Source organism: Tympanuchus pallidicinctus, unplaced genomic scaffold, assembly GCF_026119805.1.
Source record: "Tympanuchus pallidicinctus isolate F22 unplaced genomic scaffold, pur_lepc_1.0 scaffold1, whole genome shotgun sequence".
In the NCBI taxonomy this organism is placed as follows: domain Eukaryota; kingdom Metazoa; phylum Chordata; class Aves; order Galliformes; family Phasianidae; genus Tympanuchus; species Tympanuchus pallidicinctus.
In genome coordinates, this window is record NW_026294618.1 from 34,861,215 (window position 1) to 34,879,014 (window position 17,800).

General features: G+C 41.3%; 1 protein-coding gene across 1 annotated transcript in view; it reads right to left on the reverse strand.

Moving 5' to 3' along the window:
* Positions 1–13,956, reverse strand: part of GABRR1 (gamma-aminobutyric acid type A receptor subunit rho1) — a 33,304-nt gene extending 19,348 nt beyond the window's left edge. The window contains exons 1-2 of the mRNA XM_052690500.1: positions 13,709–13,956; positions 739–792 (exon numbers count right to left, since the gene is read on the reverse strand). Of these exons, the coding sequence (XP_052546460.1) occupies positions 739–792; positions 13,709–13,830 (176 nt within the window). The 5' untranslated portion in view covers positions 13,831–13,956. The remainder of the gene's footprint in view (positions 1–738; positions 793–13,708) is intronic.
* Between the last annotated feature and the right edge of the window lie 3,844 nt (positions 13,957–17,800).

Sequence of the window (17,800 nt, forward strand, 5' to 3'; positions counted from 1 at the left end):
AAAGCATGTTTAAATTTAAAGGCATTTCCTCTTGGGAGATGGAAGCTGTAAAATGTAGGTTATTATTATTCCAACTTAATTATCTTTTGTTGTTGTTTTTATACTCTTTACTGAAGTACAGAAAAATACAGACAATCTTTCAGGTAAAACAGTTGGATTTGTTGTGATTCTGCTAGATCAGTTTAAAACTGAGGTGGGAGAAATTTGGAGGACTTTTTAGTATGAAGTGATGCATGTCACAATCTTTTCTCTTCTAAAAAAGTGAAAGGTTGCCTCCCCCAGAAGCAACAGTGGAAGTCTCCTGGGGTCTGGGCTTTCCGGCTCTGGGAGCAGGAGATTTTCAGGGCATGCTGCAATTCTGCACCAGCTGGGTCTGTCTGAGCAGCTCCAAATTGTCAGGTGTCTGACTATGGCTGTGCTCCATGCCATGCTGGGCAAGTGCCAGTGGCCACAGCAGTGACCCTGAGTGGAGGGGATTATACCTGACCTAAATACTGCCCCATACCTGACACAAATCACGCAGCACTGCTGTGTGAAGCCAAGGGGCCATGCAAAACGATATCTAAGCATGGCTCTTCAAAGGGAATTTGGCTTCCTTCACGCCTCACTCAACTCTGCTAATGGCGTGAATCCTGTTTGGAATGTTTGTGCTAGATTGTTGTTTGGCTTTGGATGGTTTTGCTCCCCCTGCTTTGCTGACCCTGTAATGGGAAGCCTGAGGCAGTGGCCTTCACCTACCTGCCCTGCTTGTGTGCCTCGCCGTGGGCTTCTCGTCTCTGCCGCTGGAGTCGGCTGCAAGGAGACAACAAGAAAAGGGAGAGCTGAAACAGCCTGCTGTAAGGAGACACAGCTACCATCACTCAGTTTAACGATGCTGGGAGGAAAACATGCTTGGGAGGAAAAAACAGAAATCCTGCAGTGTTGCATTTTGTAGCTCTGGAGAGTGCTTCTAACCTGTTTTTACCTTTTCATCAAAGGTTGGTTAAAAGGGCTGCTCTTCTCACGGCCCTTTTGCTATCTGAGGAATCATAGAATTGTTATGGTTAGAAAGACCAACAGGGTCGTCCAGTCCAACCATGTCTGTGACCAGAGGGCAGAGACAGGGGTGGTTTTAGACAGAAAATACTTTGGGCAGCTTCTTCGGTGCTTGGATCCAGACATAATGCAGCAAAATAAGCAGAAAGGGTTTTGTTCTACTCAGGGAGCTGTGGAGGTCCCAGTTCTATCCCTCCATGTCACACCCCACGCAGGTTACCCAATGGCGTCTGCTGCATGGGGACCTGCTGTGTTAGTGGTCCTGATGGGACAAAACAACAATAAACCCTTTAAAGATGCAAACCCTGCCTTGTCAGCTAACGAAACAGAGCATCACGTTAACTCATTTGGAAGTCTTCGTTTTATCTTATGTAGGGAAAGATGTTTATAGGTGCACACATGTTGGCAAAAAAAAAAGAAATAGAAATAGAAATAGAAATAGAAATAGAAATAGAAATAGAAATAGAAATAGAAATACAGTGTAATCAAAGCTAAAAAAGAATAGGAAAAAGTGGGCATAAGCAGTTCTTTTTATGCACTGCATCATTCAACTAAGGCAATTGAATATTTTCATGAGAAGACAATCTCTGTAAAGTATTCCAGAGGAAAAAAATAAATACATTTTAGAATTTTGTGTTCCTGTTTTCGTGTTCTCTTGCAGCTGGCTCTCATGAGAGTCTCTGTACCTTTCTAGAGTTGGGACAATGTTTTATTTTATCATTAGAGCAAATAATGTTTCAGCAGAATAAGTGCTTGTTTGAGTAAAAATAGCATTTTAAACACTTAATTCTTTCAGCTGATTTTTAATTAAAAGTTAAAAAAAATTAGCTTATCTCTGAAATAAACACTAGCGCTGCTCAACTCTGCTAATGAGACTTTTTGCCCATTAACATACATTTCAGATCCCAATCTTGAGACTGGCAGAGTAAAAACTTCATTTGCAATCACTGTCACTATCAGAGTGCCATCACCCTGGGGTGAATGGAAGCCAAACATCAGGCTTCGTGGGCTGATTTAATCTTAGGCTGGAAACTCTCTGGAGCTAACAATGTTGTAGGAGAATTCATGTTGCTGCTGTTACAGTATTGTAGACAATCTCTATATTGCCCAGGCTGGTGGTGGGCACAGGACCCTGAATCACCCTGAAATGAAGCATTTGCCAGGTGAGATTGGTTTCTTGATGTAATCTGTTGTTTTTTGTAGAAGAGGGATGAAAATAAATCCACATGCAGACTCTCCTGCTGGGGAGCTTTTGAGCCATATAGTACCATTGCTTTTTTAAGTAGCAGCTTCTTTGGTGCTTGGACCCAAGCATAATGCAGCAAAATGCACTTGAAAATGCAAAATGCACTGTTTGGAGACTTCTACCTTCTTGGTATGCCCTTAGGCTGCTTCTGATTTGTCTTACTGCTGCACACTTCTTGTTTGGTGGCCATAAGAAAATAATATCACTTGTTTTGGGCAGCAGATTCTGAGGAAGAGCTGACCTACCTACATGACTTTAAGGTGCCCTAGTAAACTCTTTGCTTGTTGGTTGTAATGTTGATATTCAAACAGGGATGAAGTAATTCATCTTCTTCTTTTTTCTTCATTCCTTGTTGTGGAGTTGATCTCAGGCTTCATACTGGCTCTGACACTATCCTGACTGCTGAGGGAGCCCTCAAAGAGTGGCCATCAAGAATTTGTGGCCAAATCCTATCTATTCTCTGGCAAACTCATGTAGTTTCTTTTCAAGGTGATTCTCCACTGACCCTATACTAAACTTTATTTCTGTACTACAAACCAGCAAAAAAACCTCACCATGCTTCAGACACTGCAGGACTGTATTCATCTGTGCTTTGGTTCAGTTCCTTAGCTTCTTAACACCAACCTCATTCCATTTTCCCTGTCACAGCTCTGAGGTTAATGAGCTTGTCTCACTTTTCCACCTCCTCCTGTAGCAGAAAATCTTGTGTACCTATTGCCAGCCATTCCCCAGTTACTGTGATTGGAAGCCCTATATTTTTCTTCTCAATGCATAGCATTTCTGTTTTGCTTTTTGGGAATGTTCTGCTGATTTAGAGATCATCAGAAGCTACATTATGGAACCCAAGTAGCCTGCTTGCTTGGGCTATGAATCTGTTGAAAGCTGCAATGCACTTCCCAGAGCATTCACTGTCCCTGTATTTTTGCAGCACATAACTGCAGTCGGGAGTTTTGGGCCAGTCATTGCATACAGACTACTTGGTGCAACTCTTTGCCAATATGGCTACACAAATTGACCATAATGCTCTTGCCTTCATTTGGATTACAGGCTGTATTTAAAACTAATCAATAGCTGTAGAGGTAAAATATACTGAATAATCATAAAATCATAGAATGGCTTAGGTTGGAGGAGAAGCTAAAGATCATCTAGTTCCAATCCCCCTAGCATAGGCAGGGTTGCCAACCTTGGATCAGGCTGCTGAGGACCCCATCCAACTTGGCCTTGGGTGCCTCCAGGGATGGAGCATCCATAGCTTCTCTGGGCAGCCTGTGCTAGCACCTTACCACTCTCTGAGCAAAATAATTTTTCATAACATCTAACCTAAATCTACTCTTTTTTTGTTTAAATTGCTTCCCCCTTGTGCTATCAGAATAATGAACAGCCTTTTTTTTTTTTTTTAATTTCAGTGCTGATATTTAACTCCTAACAGCTATAGTGTCAAAAGGAATTTTATGGCTCTCTTGAAAATCACACTCTATGAAAAATCAATACTCTTCACTGCATCAGGCTGTTTTTATTCACAGTTCTCCCTGTTTTTGCTTTTTTTTTTTTTTTTTTGCATTGCAGGAGCAGCTCTCAGGCTCTTGGTGGCACCTGGATGATGCAGCCCCTCCAAAGTCATTATTGTCCCAGCAGGTACCCCCACTAGGTCACTAGGTGAGTAAACCTTAGGACTCCTAAAGGAGAAAACTTTCAGGAAAAGAGCTATACATCCTTTCATATACACAAGTCAAAACAAAGTTACTATTCAAAAGAAAAAAAAAAAAAGCACTTCTATTCCCTTCAACAAAGGAAAGAGAGCTGCAGAGTTAGGGATAGCCATGTCTGTTTTCAGAAGAGATGGTCCAAACACAACAGCTGATGGACACAGTAAGAATTTCCGAATGCCGTGCTTCAAAGCATGTGTGCCAAAGGAGTGCCAGCTTCACACTGTGTACCATACTACCCTCAATATTCCTCATCACTTAAATGGGAGCTTTTGAAGGGAACAAATTTGAGAGAAGTCATTACATATCCTTGCATCTTGGTTTGTAATTACTGATGCAGGACAGATTTCCTATATTTAAATGATACTATATTTTCTCTACAGGAGGCAATATACCTCTAGCAGACAGTGATCAATTTTGCACTCTTAGGATAATCTTACTAGGACCTGAGAGTATCTCTTCCTTGAGGAATTAAATCAAAACACAGCTTTTCTTCAGGAAAAAAAGCAAGGAAAAAGTGAAGGCAAATTGCTGAAATATATTATGGAGATGAAGAGAGGAAGGCTGCAGTGTCTTGGCTGCTAGCCCAAGGTGTGGGAGCAATTTCCACTTCTGTGACAGAACCAAGAGAAAGCTTGCAAATCTCCCTGTGCCTTGAATAATCACAGGAGCTGTCAAGGGGCTGTAGCATTTGGTTTACTGAGGCATTTACTCCTTCCTAAGTGAGTAGGGGTGTCCCCTCACCACGGAGCGGTGCTGGGTGGGGGTGCTGCTTGGCCCTGGAGATGCACTGCCCAGGATGGTCCTTTCTGGCTTGATTAATCTCCTTGGCATCCTAGAAGGAATGAAAGCTGTCCAGGAGGAAGAACAATTCTCCTGTAGTACTATTTTGACTTGAAAATGAGTTCAAACCTTTAGAGCAGGCTGGAGCTGGTGGTGGACAGGTGGTACAGCAGGCCTAGGGGAAGGCTGGGAGGCAGTTCAGAGCCCAGAGAAGTGCTCTGGGAAAGGAAGAAAAGTGGTGCAGCTAAACCAGGAGAAAGAACAACCAGTAACTTTGAGCAGGAAAAGGCAAACTTGCAGCAGGAGATAGCTGCATGAAATATAGACTGAATAAGAATCCAGTGGCATACGTGGCAAGAGATGGGATACACCATATAAAATATCAATTTCCAGGGGTAATGTGATGGAAGAACACTAACTTGTGCTTAAACTGGAAGAATGACCAGTTGTGAGCCGTAGAAAAGCAACTAAAAACTGAGGGAAGTTAATCACAGAATGTATTTTATCTTGGCACGTGGCAGCTCTTGTTTGCTTATAATTATGTTGGCTCTTATGTCCTGGTTAGTAGGTTTAAAGATGTCATAGAAATGTCACTTCTTGCTATGGTATGGGGCTACATCTTTGAAAAGAAGTGGGGAGAGCTGCTTTTTGTATTCACAACACAAAGCCTGAGAAACAGTGGGATTCAAAGCCATCTTATTTTTGAATAATGTAGAAAGTTCAGTGAGAATGACATTTTAATCCAGTATTACTAGAATACAGATAAACTGTAGAATTCAAAAATATCCTAAGGCAGAAGACGCAGAAGCATCCTTAAAGTTCTGTGCTTCCTTTTTTCTTTGGCTGGTCATGAATGTTTGCAAAAGTAAAAAATAACAAAGAAACTTAGTGATTATTCAGAAAAATGTCATGTCACCTGAGGTCTCAGTACTGTGCCTGAAGTGGCAAAAATAACATTTCCCTTGTGTAGCAAAAACTGCACCTACTGCATGTGCATTTGTTGGGTTTTTGAAGAAACACTGACTTGTGAGCATCTGGCAGGACAATGTAGGTCATGGAATGGCATGTTAAAGAACATGTAGATAAGCTAGAGGTATTTAAATCAACTGAGGCTGATGGCATATCCTCAGAAGTACAGTGACTATCAGCCAGGATAGTCTCCAAGCCATTGGCAGATACCACCAAGGACTCCACACAGTTTCCTCTGAGAGAGGAGGGAAGGCAAACACCAAACCCAGTTTTAAGCAGGGAGGAAAATAAGGATGTTGAAGTTTTGACATTTGGAAACAAACTGGGACAAATTTATTAACTGTTTGTACATCGCTCTGGGGATAACAAGACTGTGAAGATCACTCAGTGTGAATCTTTACAATAATTGATGTCAAATGGTCTGATGTCCTTCTGATGGTGTAACTGGATGCCTTAATGTAAGCAAGAGGAAACAGATTTGAGTAAGGCTTTAAAAATTTCATTACTAAACTAGAGAATAAAGTTTAGATGAAAGTATGACTGAGCATAGTTGGAAGACAATGGTTAGGGCAACTGTCATTAATTTGCTGTCAAGCTGCAGAGGCATTTTAAATGACATCTCATGTATTTCATCCAGGGAAGTACTAGTCGATATTTTCAATAATAATGCAGATGACAGAACTGTAAATCTTCTGCATGACAGCATGATAGAAAGGAATACAGACACTTTGGGATTTTGGATCAGAATTCAAAGCAGCCCCAGCACATTGCAGGTATGATCCAGTATTTCTAAGATGAATGTCAGTAAAAGAGAATATAAAGAACTGTGAAATACAGAAAAACAATTGTACAAATCAGATCAAGGAATAACTAACTAATCAGCACTACTACACTTGTCTTAATTCCTTATTTACAAGAATTAGAAGGGCAATAAAACAGGTCCATAAAACATCGATAGTTAAAGGATTTGTTTGCATTAGAAAAAAATACAAGATTTTAATAATTCCACTGTTGGGTTAATATTAAGAAATACTTATATTTGTACAGAATCAGAAACAGATCTCGTGGACAGGACAGGAGGAAGACTAGAGGCTCTCATCCAAAAGAAACTAAGTAAGAATATGCTGAACCAGTGTTAAAATTATCCTTGATACCACAGGATATAAGTTGACAACTTTATTCTTCGTTGGAAAAAGATCTCCAAGTGGAGCCAGTCTTTGGGAAGGACCTGTGAATGGGTTTCTGGAAACTCAGGTGTACAGTGTCATCTCAATCACCTTTATCTGCAAGTTCATTAACTTTTTGAGAACTCCAATATATTCATAGAGTGTAGCATCCTTCAAGAAAAGTAAATTGTCCCTCATTCCTTGTCAATTTATGCTATTTACCTGCTGTCAATTACTGCTGATTTTTATTATATTTGTAGGTGATATTTCCAGTTGAGAAATCTGTAACTTCTCAGATTCCACTTGGAGATCTTTTTCCAGAGACTGGCCTGTAAATGACATGAGAATGGCTACAACAGAAAAAAAAACAAAAGGAATAATGGAGAGTTTTTACTATGAAGAAAGGTGGTCATTACAGTCTCCTGGGAATCTACAGTCAGATCTGCGTTACTCAATAAATTGAATAAAATTCAATAAATTGAACAAATTGGTGGAGAGAGCTTCCAGGCAGCCTTGCAGGGCTCTCCAAATGGGGAGGGGATGTAACAGACAAGTAAACTTTATAACGTCAGGGATGACATGGTGAAGGTGAACAAGAGTTTGTTGCTCAAAGCTTTACACAACACATAACGAGAGAAAATTTGAAAGGAAGTGCAGAAACACAGCATGTCACTGTGAAATTCACTCTCACCGAAAGCTGAAGGTGCAAAAAATACAAGTGAGTTTGAAAGGTGGCTGAGCATTTATAGAAGAAGGACCAGAAGGATTGTTTCAGGTGTGAATCCAACCCATGAATCAGAAAATTGAACAATTTATATGTAGTCAGTAGGGAGGAAACTACCCAGCATCTCTGGGTTGATTTGGTGATTTGCTTCTGTCTTATGCTCGACTACAAATGTTTTTAGTGTCTGTTATGTCTCCTCACACCAGCTTATAAAACACACTGGGGTAATAGTGGGCTAGAGGACAGAACAGAGCTGCTGATCCTGTGCAAACTATGTAATGGTAACACTGACCAGAGATTTTGTCATCAGTGGCTTAGTAAAGTGGCACAGTACTCATCTATGAATGTAGCTACAGACACAATTTTCTAACACAAATCACTGGAAAAGATAGAGAGCTGTGTAGAGTGTAGACCCAAAATAAGCTCTAGAAAGGATGAAAGGAGGTGGGTGATAAACATAAGAGTAGAAAATACCATTTGCTGCGTGATATGGTTCAGTGCTAGTGGTGGCAATGGTGATGAGGAGATGGTTGGACTAGATGATCTTATAGGTTGTTTCCAACCTTGTGATTCTATGATTCTATGATTCAGAGAAGCATCATTTTCAATGAAAAGAAGAGAGAGGACTCCTTCACTTGGGTTTTGAGAAAATTTCCAAGAAAAAACGCCTTGCGGGATTGAAGTTACTTGAAAGAGCAATAAGGATGGAAAGGAAAAATTAGAGAAACAACAAAGAAAGAAATGAAGAAAAAGAAAATATATAATAAAGAAAATGAGTGCTGTTGGACAGAGAAAAGGGGTTTCTGGCAAGTGGAAGAAAAGGAAAAACAGGCAGTAGCTGCAAAAGAGAGAAGGAAATTACAGAATAATAATGGAGAAAAAAATAATGCAGAAAAAATAATGCAGAAAAAAACTTGGCAGAGCTGTGTTACAGGGAAAATTGATATGTCTTGGGGTAAATAGATGAGGTAGGTGAAGAGAAGGCTGAAAAAGTCAGGGATAAAAAACCAGAAAGAGCAAGCTGGAAAAGAGGAGGAAGCAAACATGGAGAGTTAAGGAGTTGAAGCTGCAAAGAGGAAAGAGAAAGGCAGGTTTCCAACAGGGGAGAAACTTCCATTACACTGGCCTGAAGCCCATCCCGGGTCTCTTGTTGCTCTCAAAGCACTGCAGTGCCTTTGGTGCCAGGCACAGCACAGACTGCTGACCTGAACACACAGTGCTTTGGGAGCTGCGGGCGCTCAGCACCCCACTGGATCTGGATTGCTCCTGGTAATGTGCTCACATAGACATTGCTTTCATGGGCATTTCACAGGCTTATTGTGCACTCCAAAGATCCGATCTGAAGGTAGCTTGCATTAGTAAGATTTGTTCCTGCAAATAAATGCTTTCGGAATCAATCCTGAAGATAAGATACAACAGCAAAACTCTAGGACAAGAGAACAGCTTAAGAACTGCTGGGAAGTAAAGGAAGAAATTCTGTTAGGGCTCACGGGTGAATTTATGAGTCCAAATCAAACCTCTGGAGGCCATGAAAGCAGGAGCTGGTAACAAAAAAGCCCTGTTTAAAGAAAAAAAAAAGGCAATGTAGTTTAGCAAATGTTCAGAAGAATGCTGAACCTTTCAGAAAGGACTGGGAAGGAACCATGGCCATAATGATGCAGAGTGACTCCCATCACGTAAGAGGAGTGTCACTAATGGTAGCAACATTTGAAAGTGCCATAGAGAGAAAAATAAGGGGCCATGAGGGTGAACCTGAGAGGGCGTGTTGTAGAGAGTATCAGCCAACTGCTGTAAAAGATAGCCTTTACTGACAGATATGGACAGGAAAATTGAGAGAAGCAGAAAAAGAGTTACTATTTGGAGACTGCAGTGAGGCAGAATGATTATAACATAGACAAGGAAAGGCAGGGGCAAGACTGAAAACATGAAACAAATCTCTCAGCTAAGATTAAACACATGCCGTAAATCTTGTACAGTGAAATCTCTTCACTGAGAGTTTCTTGTCTAAAAGGTGGCTACAATCCTTTCCAGGGAGATTTTGGTGTTAAAAGAGATTTTTTCCCCCAGGAGTTAGCTCTAGCAGAGCAACCTGGGCTCAGCTCCAGGCCAGTTCTTTTCCTTTTGCTCATCCTCTCTAGCAGATTCTGCAAGTCTAATTAGCAATGCAGGCTTTGGCCGTTTTGTTGGCATAATGATTTTGTTGACTGTTGTGACCCCACACAACCTGGTGGCTCTGCTAGAGCCTGAGCAGTTGGGAACAGTAAACAGCCCCTGTGCTGGCATTCAGGGTTGCAGCTTGGATCTGTAGGAGTTTTGGCACTGTGAATGTTGCAGGAATGAATTTAGCTTTGCAAACTCTACAGGATTTGCACATGGTTGACTGCAAACTGTGAGCAGGTCTGCAAGATGTGAAATGATTTATTTTTATTTTGCTACCATTTAAAGAGAAATTCTTCTGAGGTCATCTGTCCTAGAGATAAACAGAAATCAGTAGTTGAGTCTTTGACTTGCATACGGATATTTTGGCTATGTATTACAATGTTGAGAACCTCTGTAGAAAGTCTCATACAGTAACACTTTCTAGACTGCTTCTGTCACTGTATGTATATACTTCAACCTGTGCTTATTTGTTACTTAATTGTCATACTTTGTCTTGTGTCTCAAAGAATCATCAATTTTATCTCAGGAATTATTAGGAACCTTCTGAAAAATTCCTCTCTTGCAAACCTGGTCCCCAAAGGACCATGACTCTCTGCTCATCCTACTTCAAGCCTGTCCTGCCTCATGCTGGAATGGCTGCTTTGGGGTACCTGCAGTGACAAAAATTGTGACAAAGATGGTGTCTGATTCTGCAGCCCAAATTCACACCATTCACCCTATCAGCAGGAGAGCAAAGACTGTGGGATCAGATGGATTTGAGCAGATGAGAGGACAAGCCTTGAGGCTAACAACTGTTGATAAAATTGTGAGGTTTTATTTGAAATTAGAGTTTAGAGCAAGAGAGTCTCTTTGGAGGAAGTTAACACCTGCAGAACATCACCATCCAAAGAGACAAGCCAAAAGTGCATATTTCCTCCATCACCTGTACATGAGAGTCAGGAGTAGAGCTGGACAATTCTCTCAAGGACAGCAGGAAACCGGCAGCACACTCAAGGAGGCAGGTATCTACAGCAGGTGCCCAGTCTGCCTGTCAGCACTGGTGGCTAGTGCTGAGCTCTGACAGGTGGGCAAGTGGGAGGCTTCATGACCTATGGAAGCTAGAAAGGCTGTGGGTGCAAACTAAGCTAGTCTGAGTGCTTTGTGCCATGTCGAACCTGCCTTTCCCACTTCAGATTGATTTGCTCCATCAGACTCCAGTGAGTCTCTTCAGAAGGAAAAAGCCTCCGTAGATTTCCATCCTGGTGCCTCAAGCCTTGTCGAGCAAGAAATAGCAGTGCTTGAAAAGAAGCAATGAAGTAAATTGCTTTAGGAGCTTCAGGGCTGATTCGTGAGGGAAAGGGGAGCAGAGTCATTGACCAAATCTAAACCATCTAAATGGTCACGAGAAATCTTCATAACAAATTTCTTCTGATCTTATACAGAATCCTTCTGCAGTCTGATTTTCTCCCAGGCTCCATTTCTGTGATGGGAAAAGGCACTTATTTTGAAATGCAAAGGAAAAATGGCTACTTCAGAACAGTCACATATAATCAGCATTTTAACATATTGGATCCTGCATGTGACAGCAAATAGGACTGGCTGTACCTCTAGACAAGGGCTTGTGTCCTGCTACACCTGGGTGCCCAGTCATGTCGAGTGCTCATGATCTCCACTGCAGGACTACCGCTGAGACTATGAACACAGTGCCAGGAGGTCAACAGGAGTAACAGCATCTACATACAAATACTGCACCCAGTCCTGCTGGGTCTGTCTCCCTGGAAAGATGTGAGGGGACAGAGCCAAGGAGTGGGAAACATCCTATGCTGAGAAATTTAAGAAGCTTGATCTGAATATATCCAAGAGGAAATGAAGAATGGGTTTGATACACCTACACGTGCTGGGATGGAAGAGAGACCCGGTAGCAAAGACTAGGAGAAAACAGATGAATCCTGAGGTTAAAAAATACCTACAATACTATAATTACTATTTTCTGTTTATCTGGCACTGAAGGTAATGATCAGAAATTGGGAGTTCACAGAGAATAATTCATACGGCAGAAGGCTTCATTGCTTGTAGTTAGAAGGAAAACTAATGGATGGCCAGAGCCATCTTTTTGTTCTTATAAATGATAAGGCTGTCAGACTATTGATCTTGCGTGGCCTATCCCATACTGGGAAGGCAAGCACTGTACGGATTGCTGATGGACAATGAGCCAGTGCTGCTCTCCTGTCCCCTCCAGCCCTCCTCAGCAACAGCACTGCTCTGCTGAGGCAGAAGTAGGCCAGAAATGGCTCCTGGGCCAGTGTGGGACTGCTGTGAGGGTGGTGAGCCTGACTTAGGAGCTGCCTCAGAGCAGCCTGAGAGGCTTGTGCTAGCACAATTATACCACGTGTTCCCAGTGTGGGTAAAAGGGCTACTCCCATGTGAACTGAATAGGTATTTATTTTCCATTTTCATGCAATTTTAATGCTTCTGCTGTGATTTGGTACACTGCTACTTAATGGCACCGCTGCTTGGTGCTTGGTGCAGTGGGAGCTGGTGCTGAAGATGCTGGACAAGAACATGGCTGGATATACACACTCCTCCCTGCTGACTGCTTCTCAGTTCAAACTGAAGCACCTTGCTTCTCATGCCTTCCTTTTGCCACAGTCAGCATACCACCTCCACCGTCACTGCCATGAACCCTCAAGGAGAACAGAGGTTTTGAGATTCCCTCCAGACAGTGACTCTGGCAATGCATCCCTGGGGGCTGACCATGAGCAGGGCACCCACTTTGCCAGTTGTAGCTCCACAAAGGTGTCATCAATGCTTAAACCATTTCCTGTGTATAAGATGGCTCAGGGATGTACCACTGTGACACTGCAGTTGTTCTGCCTTGTTTTCCTAAGCAGTGACAGCAAGGAACCCTGGAAAATAAAAAGGCACTATGCTTTCCTTCCTTTCACTTTTCATTTATTTTTTTTTTTTCCTGAAAGCTAACAGGAATGGCTTGAATTCCTCAGGAACGTGGTAGTCCTGCATTTCTATCCCCTTGCTCTGTACAGTACTGATGGCAAATTGGAGTCATTAAAGAACAGAAACAGTGACCAGAGCAAAGCAGAGATTGCCTAGGTTTAGCCTTTCACAAGCAGAAGCTTACAACATTTCAACAATGATCTAAATATGTCAGTTATATCTACCAAAAAAAAAAAAAGATTTTCTTTCCTCCAGAGATACCTTGCAATGTGTCTGAGTATGAAAATCCTCATACAAAATTTCAAATACTCCCCACACAGAATGCAAATAATCAAAACGAAGTTGCAGGGAAAAAACAAACAAACAAATGCTTCCTCAACTCCAAACTTCCTAAAAGACTAAAAGACAGTGGGAGAAACACATTATATGCATATCCTTTTTGAAATAGAGAGAGGGAAGAGTAAACTGAATATTTTCATTCATTTTGCATATCTTCACTCAACACTCTTTCAGTTTCCTTTGATAACTGACTATACTCTTGAGGTCTGCATTTTTTTTTCCTGAAAAGCTTTATTAACAAACAGCATGGGAAGAAGAAAATAAATTCTGATTCTTTTCAATTCACATCTCCAGTCAATTTAATCTTCAGTGAATACAACAATCCTCAAGCACCGAAGTTTCCTTTCCACTATTATATAAATACTCTACAACATTTTAATCCTGATAAATACAATCAAATGCTTCTTTTCTGCACCTTTCTAAACTTCGAGATATTTCAAAACCCCACTTTTGGGGAAGAAACAGTGATTTTCACTATAGAAAATGCATTAGGACTTACTGATTGTCAAAAACTGCAGAAGAGGATATTTTGACCGATAGATCACAATCTGCAAATTCAAAACAATTGATAGGCACTGTATTTTAATTGTTAACATTGTATTTGTCCAAACAGTAGCTATTTGAATATAAAAAAATTGAAACTCACCTGCCTTTTTTGTATACCTCATGTATCTCTTTTCCTTGTCGGTGGACTCTGCATTCAGTGGATAAAACCCATCCCCAGAACAGCAGGAAGATGCTAAAATGCATTTTATGGACAGTCAACATGTTACCTGAAGGTTCTGTGTCCAGAAATAGTCCATACAAGAAGGAGAAAGCCAAAATGTAGATCCTGTTTCTCTTTTTAAGACATTATCGGTCTGATCGTTATTGGAAGGATGTTTACTCATACAAAAAATCATCCTGCAGTATTTAATCTGGACAGTGGGGAAAGCAATTTCCACTAAACCTATAAATCCTTCTACGTCAGATGGCAGGGATTTTCTAGCAGTGTTCATGTATTCTCAGAGAACAATTATTTTTTATCCAAACAAGCTATTTTACTAATTGGTTTAAATTGAACCCTTTTTAGTATCTATCATAAATGGCACAAGTGTATTTCTGTCTGGTTAACCAAAGTAGTGCAACCGATCAGACAGGTGTCGTAAGTCATTTTTAATCACCTAACTTACCTGTATATTAGTAACATTTGTTACAGGCATTTCAATAGATTAAAAAGTGTTAATAAACATATTGGTTTGCAGCAAAAAGTCTTCATTTCCACTTGGATCTACCGTATAGTGTTTTGATCCTCTGTGTTTTTCTGAATACTTTAACCATCAGTGGTGGTCTGACTGCACAGGTCAGTGCTGTCGAGGTGTGGGTCACATACCTCATGGTTGAGCAGAGTCTCTGGGAAGCATACCAGTGGGGACAGAGTGGGACAAAAGGACAGTGTGAACACAGGGCTGTTTGGAAGAATTCTACCAAAGAAGAGCAGCAGTATGCCAGAGCCGTGGAAGAGCTCAGAGGGCTGCTGTGCTGGGTCTCGTGGGGCTAACAGAATTCCTCTTCTCATTACTGAAAATATCATGGGCAGAAACACATGGTTGAGCCAGCCACGTTGCTCACTTGTTTGGAGCTCCCTCTCTCGCTGTATTGTCCACAGTTTCATGTTTACTGTCCTTCTACTCCACATCTTCCCACAAGGCTTCGCAATCACCTTGTCAGAATGTTCATGGCGACTGCTCCTACCACATGGTGAGGAAGAACAGTCTTATCCCATCCACCCCTTTGCTTACAAGGCACTTCCTCTGCCTGTTACCCATGAGTTTCTATTTTAGAGCACCTTGTCAAGTCACCCATCTCTCTTCAAGGAAGTCCTTTCCAAAAACTCTAGGGAGCAGACCTCTGCCTTGTCTAAGCTGCCATAGCTTTATTATCCTGAGTGAGCATTTACACTGGCATGGGATCCACAGAATCAACACATAGAAAACCTCTGGAATTTCATTCCATCAACGAAGATTCAGTTTAATGATTTGCTGGGCTAACAAAGTCACCCAGGCTTCAAGAGATGAGGAATCAGTCACCATTAGCTTGCTTAAAAGGTTAATTGCTGGTGCTGTTCAAATTTGTACCCATCTTATCTTCAAAAATGATCTGTTTTCAGTTCCACTGATCCATATGTCCTTGTCAGTGGGGATAAAAGGTACCTTAATGGCTGCTGTTTTCACCTAATGATATTAGGTATGCTCTAATCAAATCACTTCTCAGTCTTTGCAATAAACTGTATAAAGTTTCTCTTATCTTTGGAATAAATTTTTGTAACTTCTTAATGCACTGGATCAGGTTGTCTAGCAAGGTTGTGGATGCCCCCAGCCTGGAGGCATTTAAGGCCAGGCTGGATGGGGCTGTGAGCAACCTGGTCTAGAAGGAAGTGTCCCTGCTTATAGCAGGGGGTTGGAACTACATGATCTTAAAAGTCCCTTCCAACCCAAACCATTCTATGATTCTCTGATTCTATGATTTTATTAAAGTGCTATTCCCTTTCTAATACACAAGAAAGCTTTCTGGGAATAGTCTGCAATGAACAGTATTTTCAACAAATCAGTCTGTTTTTGCAGCTTCTAGACTAACTTTGAGATGGCTGCAATTTCCTCAAGGGAATTTATTATTTAAGTTTTCCAATTGATATGTTTGGAAAGGGAATTGTTTCCTAGGGATTCAAAGTGAAACGTTGTAAATGTGAGCCACTGTTTAATTCCACTTGGTTTGATAAGCTCACATTTATTCCAGTTCACCCATCAAGTGACTGTTCACAGATATAAAATTAAACATACCTCCTTCATTCTAGATTCCCAAATAACAGTATACGTTCTAATCTTTTACCTGCATCGGACAATATTCACTGGAAAATCTCAAAGCAAATTTTAGAATGACTGTTGAAAGTTGCAATATCTTTGCCTTTGATTACTACAGTACCAGTTCTACAGGCAGGGGAGAATGTGAAATGTTTACGCCAAGTCCTTTGTAGACATTCAGTCTATAGCCTCATCCATGAGCAAATGAAGAAGTAAGAATGGACTATTGAGATGAAGACAAGTGAGTGATGTTGAGCTTCATAATAGGAAAGATAATGTATTTCCTTTTAATGGCTTAAGGCATCTTTCCTGGAATGCTTGTGTGCTTGAAGTCAGATACCAGATTTATCTGGGTTAGAGTAGGAGCTGAATGCAAATGCTAATCTACAGTGAAAAAAAAAAGTAAATCTCAGGCAACTGAATGAAATGAAACTGTACAGGGAAGGTAAAAAAAAATGTAGAGCACTTGCTGAAGCAGAAATGAATACCTGAATTCTCAGTGTTGACTTTTATTCACTCCAGTCCTGGGTTGTCCTAAAGTCCAGCTCCATGTCTGCTGGCATCAATGGGTGCTCATATGGCTATACACTGCTTCCTTTTCCCTGCACTCACACTTCTGCTAAAGGGTCTGAAGATGGAGCCAGGCCAGAGGGACAACACAGCAGAAAATGTACCATTCCTATTCTTCTCACTGCCTCCAGGACAGTTCCCTGTACTGCCTTGTGAGTCCAGTCTTGGCCCAGGGAAAGGACAGCCCGTGCATCCACCCCGTGCATAGAGGCATGGCCTCAGTTGGGATGCAGCCCCCAGCTCCTGCTGAGCTTGGAGGCTAGGTGGATACCATCTGGCTGACACTGCTGCCCCTGCTCAGGAGCTTTGTCTCTTTGACCTTCAGAGGAGTTCAGTGGGACTTTGCACTTTGACTTAGTTACACATGTTTACCAGGCTGCTTAGGAATCGAATCCTGTATTTCTTGTCTTTTTCACACACAAGTGATGATGAGAAACATCCAAGAAGTGAATATTTCATTCTACTTGACCCAACCACATTATTCTAGTTTGAGTCAAACAGTTTGTAAAGTAAACACATTTTGAGGGGAAAAAAAAGTACTTTTTTCCATTTGACCAAAGGAAAGTCAACTATTTGCTTGATTCTGTTTGTAACCAAACTATTCTCAAAACAATAGCTAAGACATTGACTCATGTATACTAAGATTCTGACCTTGCCAGGAGTAGAAATCTACTCTGAAGAGCAGCCATGCAAGCCACCAGACATCACAGGAAAGCAGAAGTGCAGTGTACGTGCCTAACACAATGACAACTCTACACAAGTCATGAACTCGACCTTCTCTTCTTCAGTTAGTTACATAAAGCTTAAAATGGCACACTAATATACAGTATACAGAGTGCAAAATATCCCTGGATCAGCCTGCAACAGCCACACATAAAATACTCCATAGCATTTACATTTTCTAACCTCTTCCTAATGGGTCCTTGCCTTCGTCCAAAAGCTTTTAATGCAAATATGGATGAATGTGTCAGTGCATCTCTGCTGTGATTCATGTTTGTAGTAGCTGGAGGAGCACGAAAGCACCTGCACAATTGATGTGATGCTATTTGACTTCTGAGAAGTTGTTTACCCTATGCAGCTCTGGTTCTTTCAGAAATGGCACTCTGTGTCTCCAGGGCACGCTGCCGGAGTAATGTTTAGCGGATTCAGTTATGGATGTTGTCAGAGACTAAAATTTAGGCTAACTATGAAGTCAGAGGCATTTTTGAAGCCATTACTTGTGCCCGCTTTAACAAGCTTACTCCTATTCTTCAGATTGCTTACCTAAGAAATGTACTGAAATGTGTCAGCTGGATTCTTCGTGTTTCTTAGATACAGGACCGTCTGGA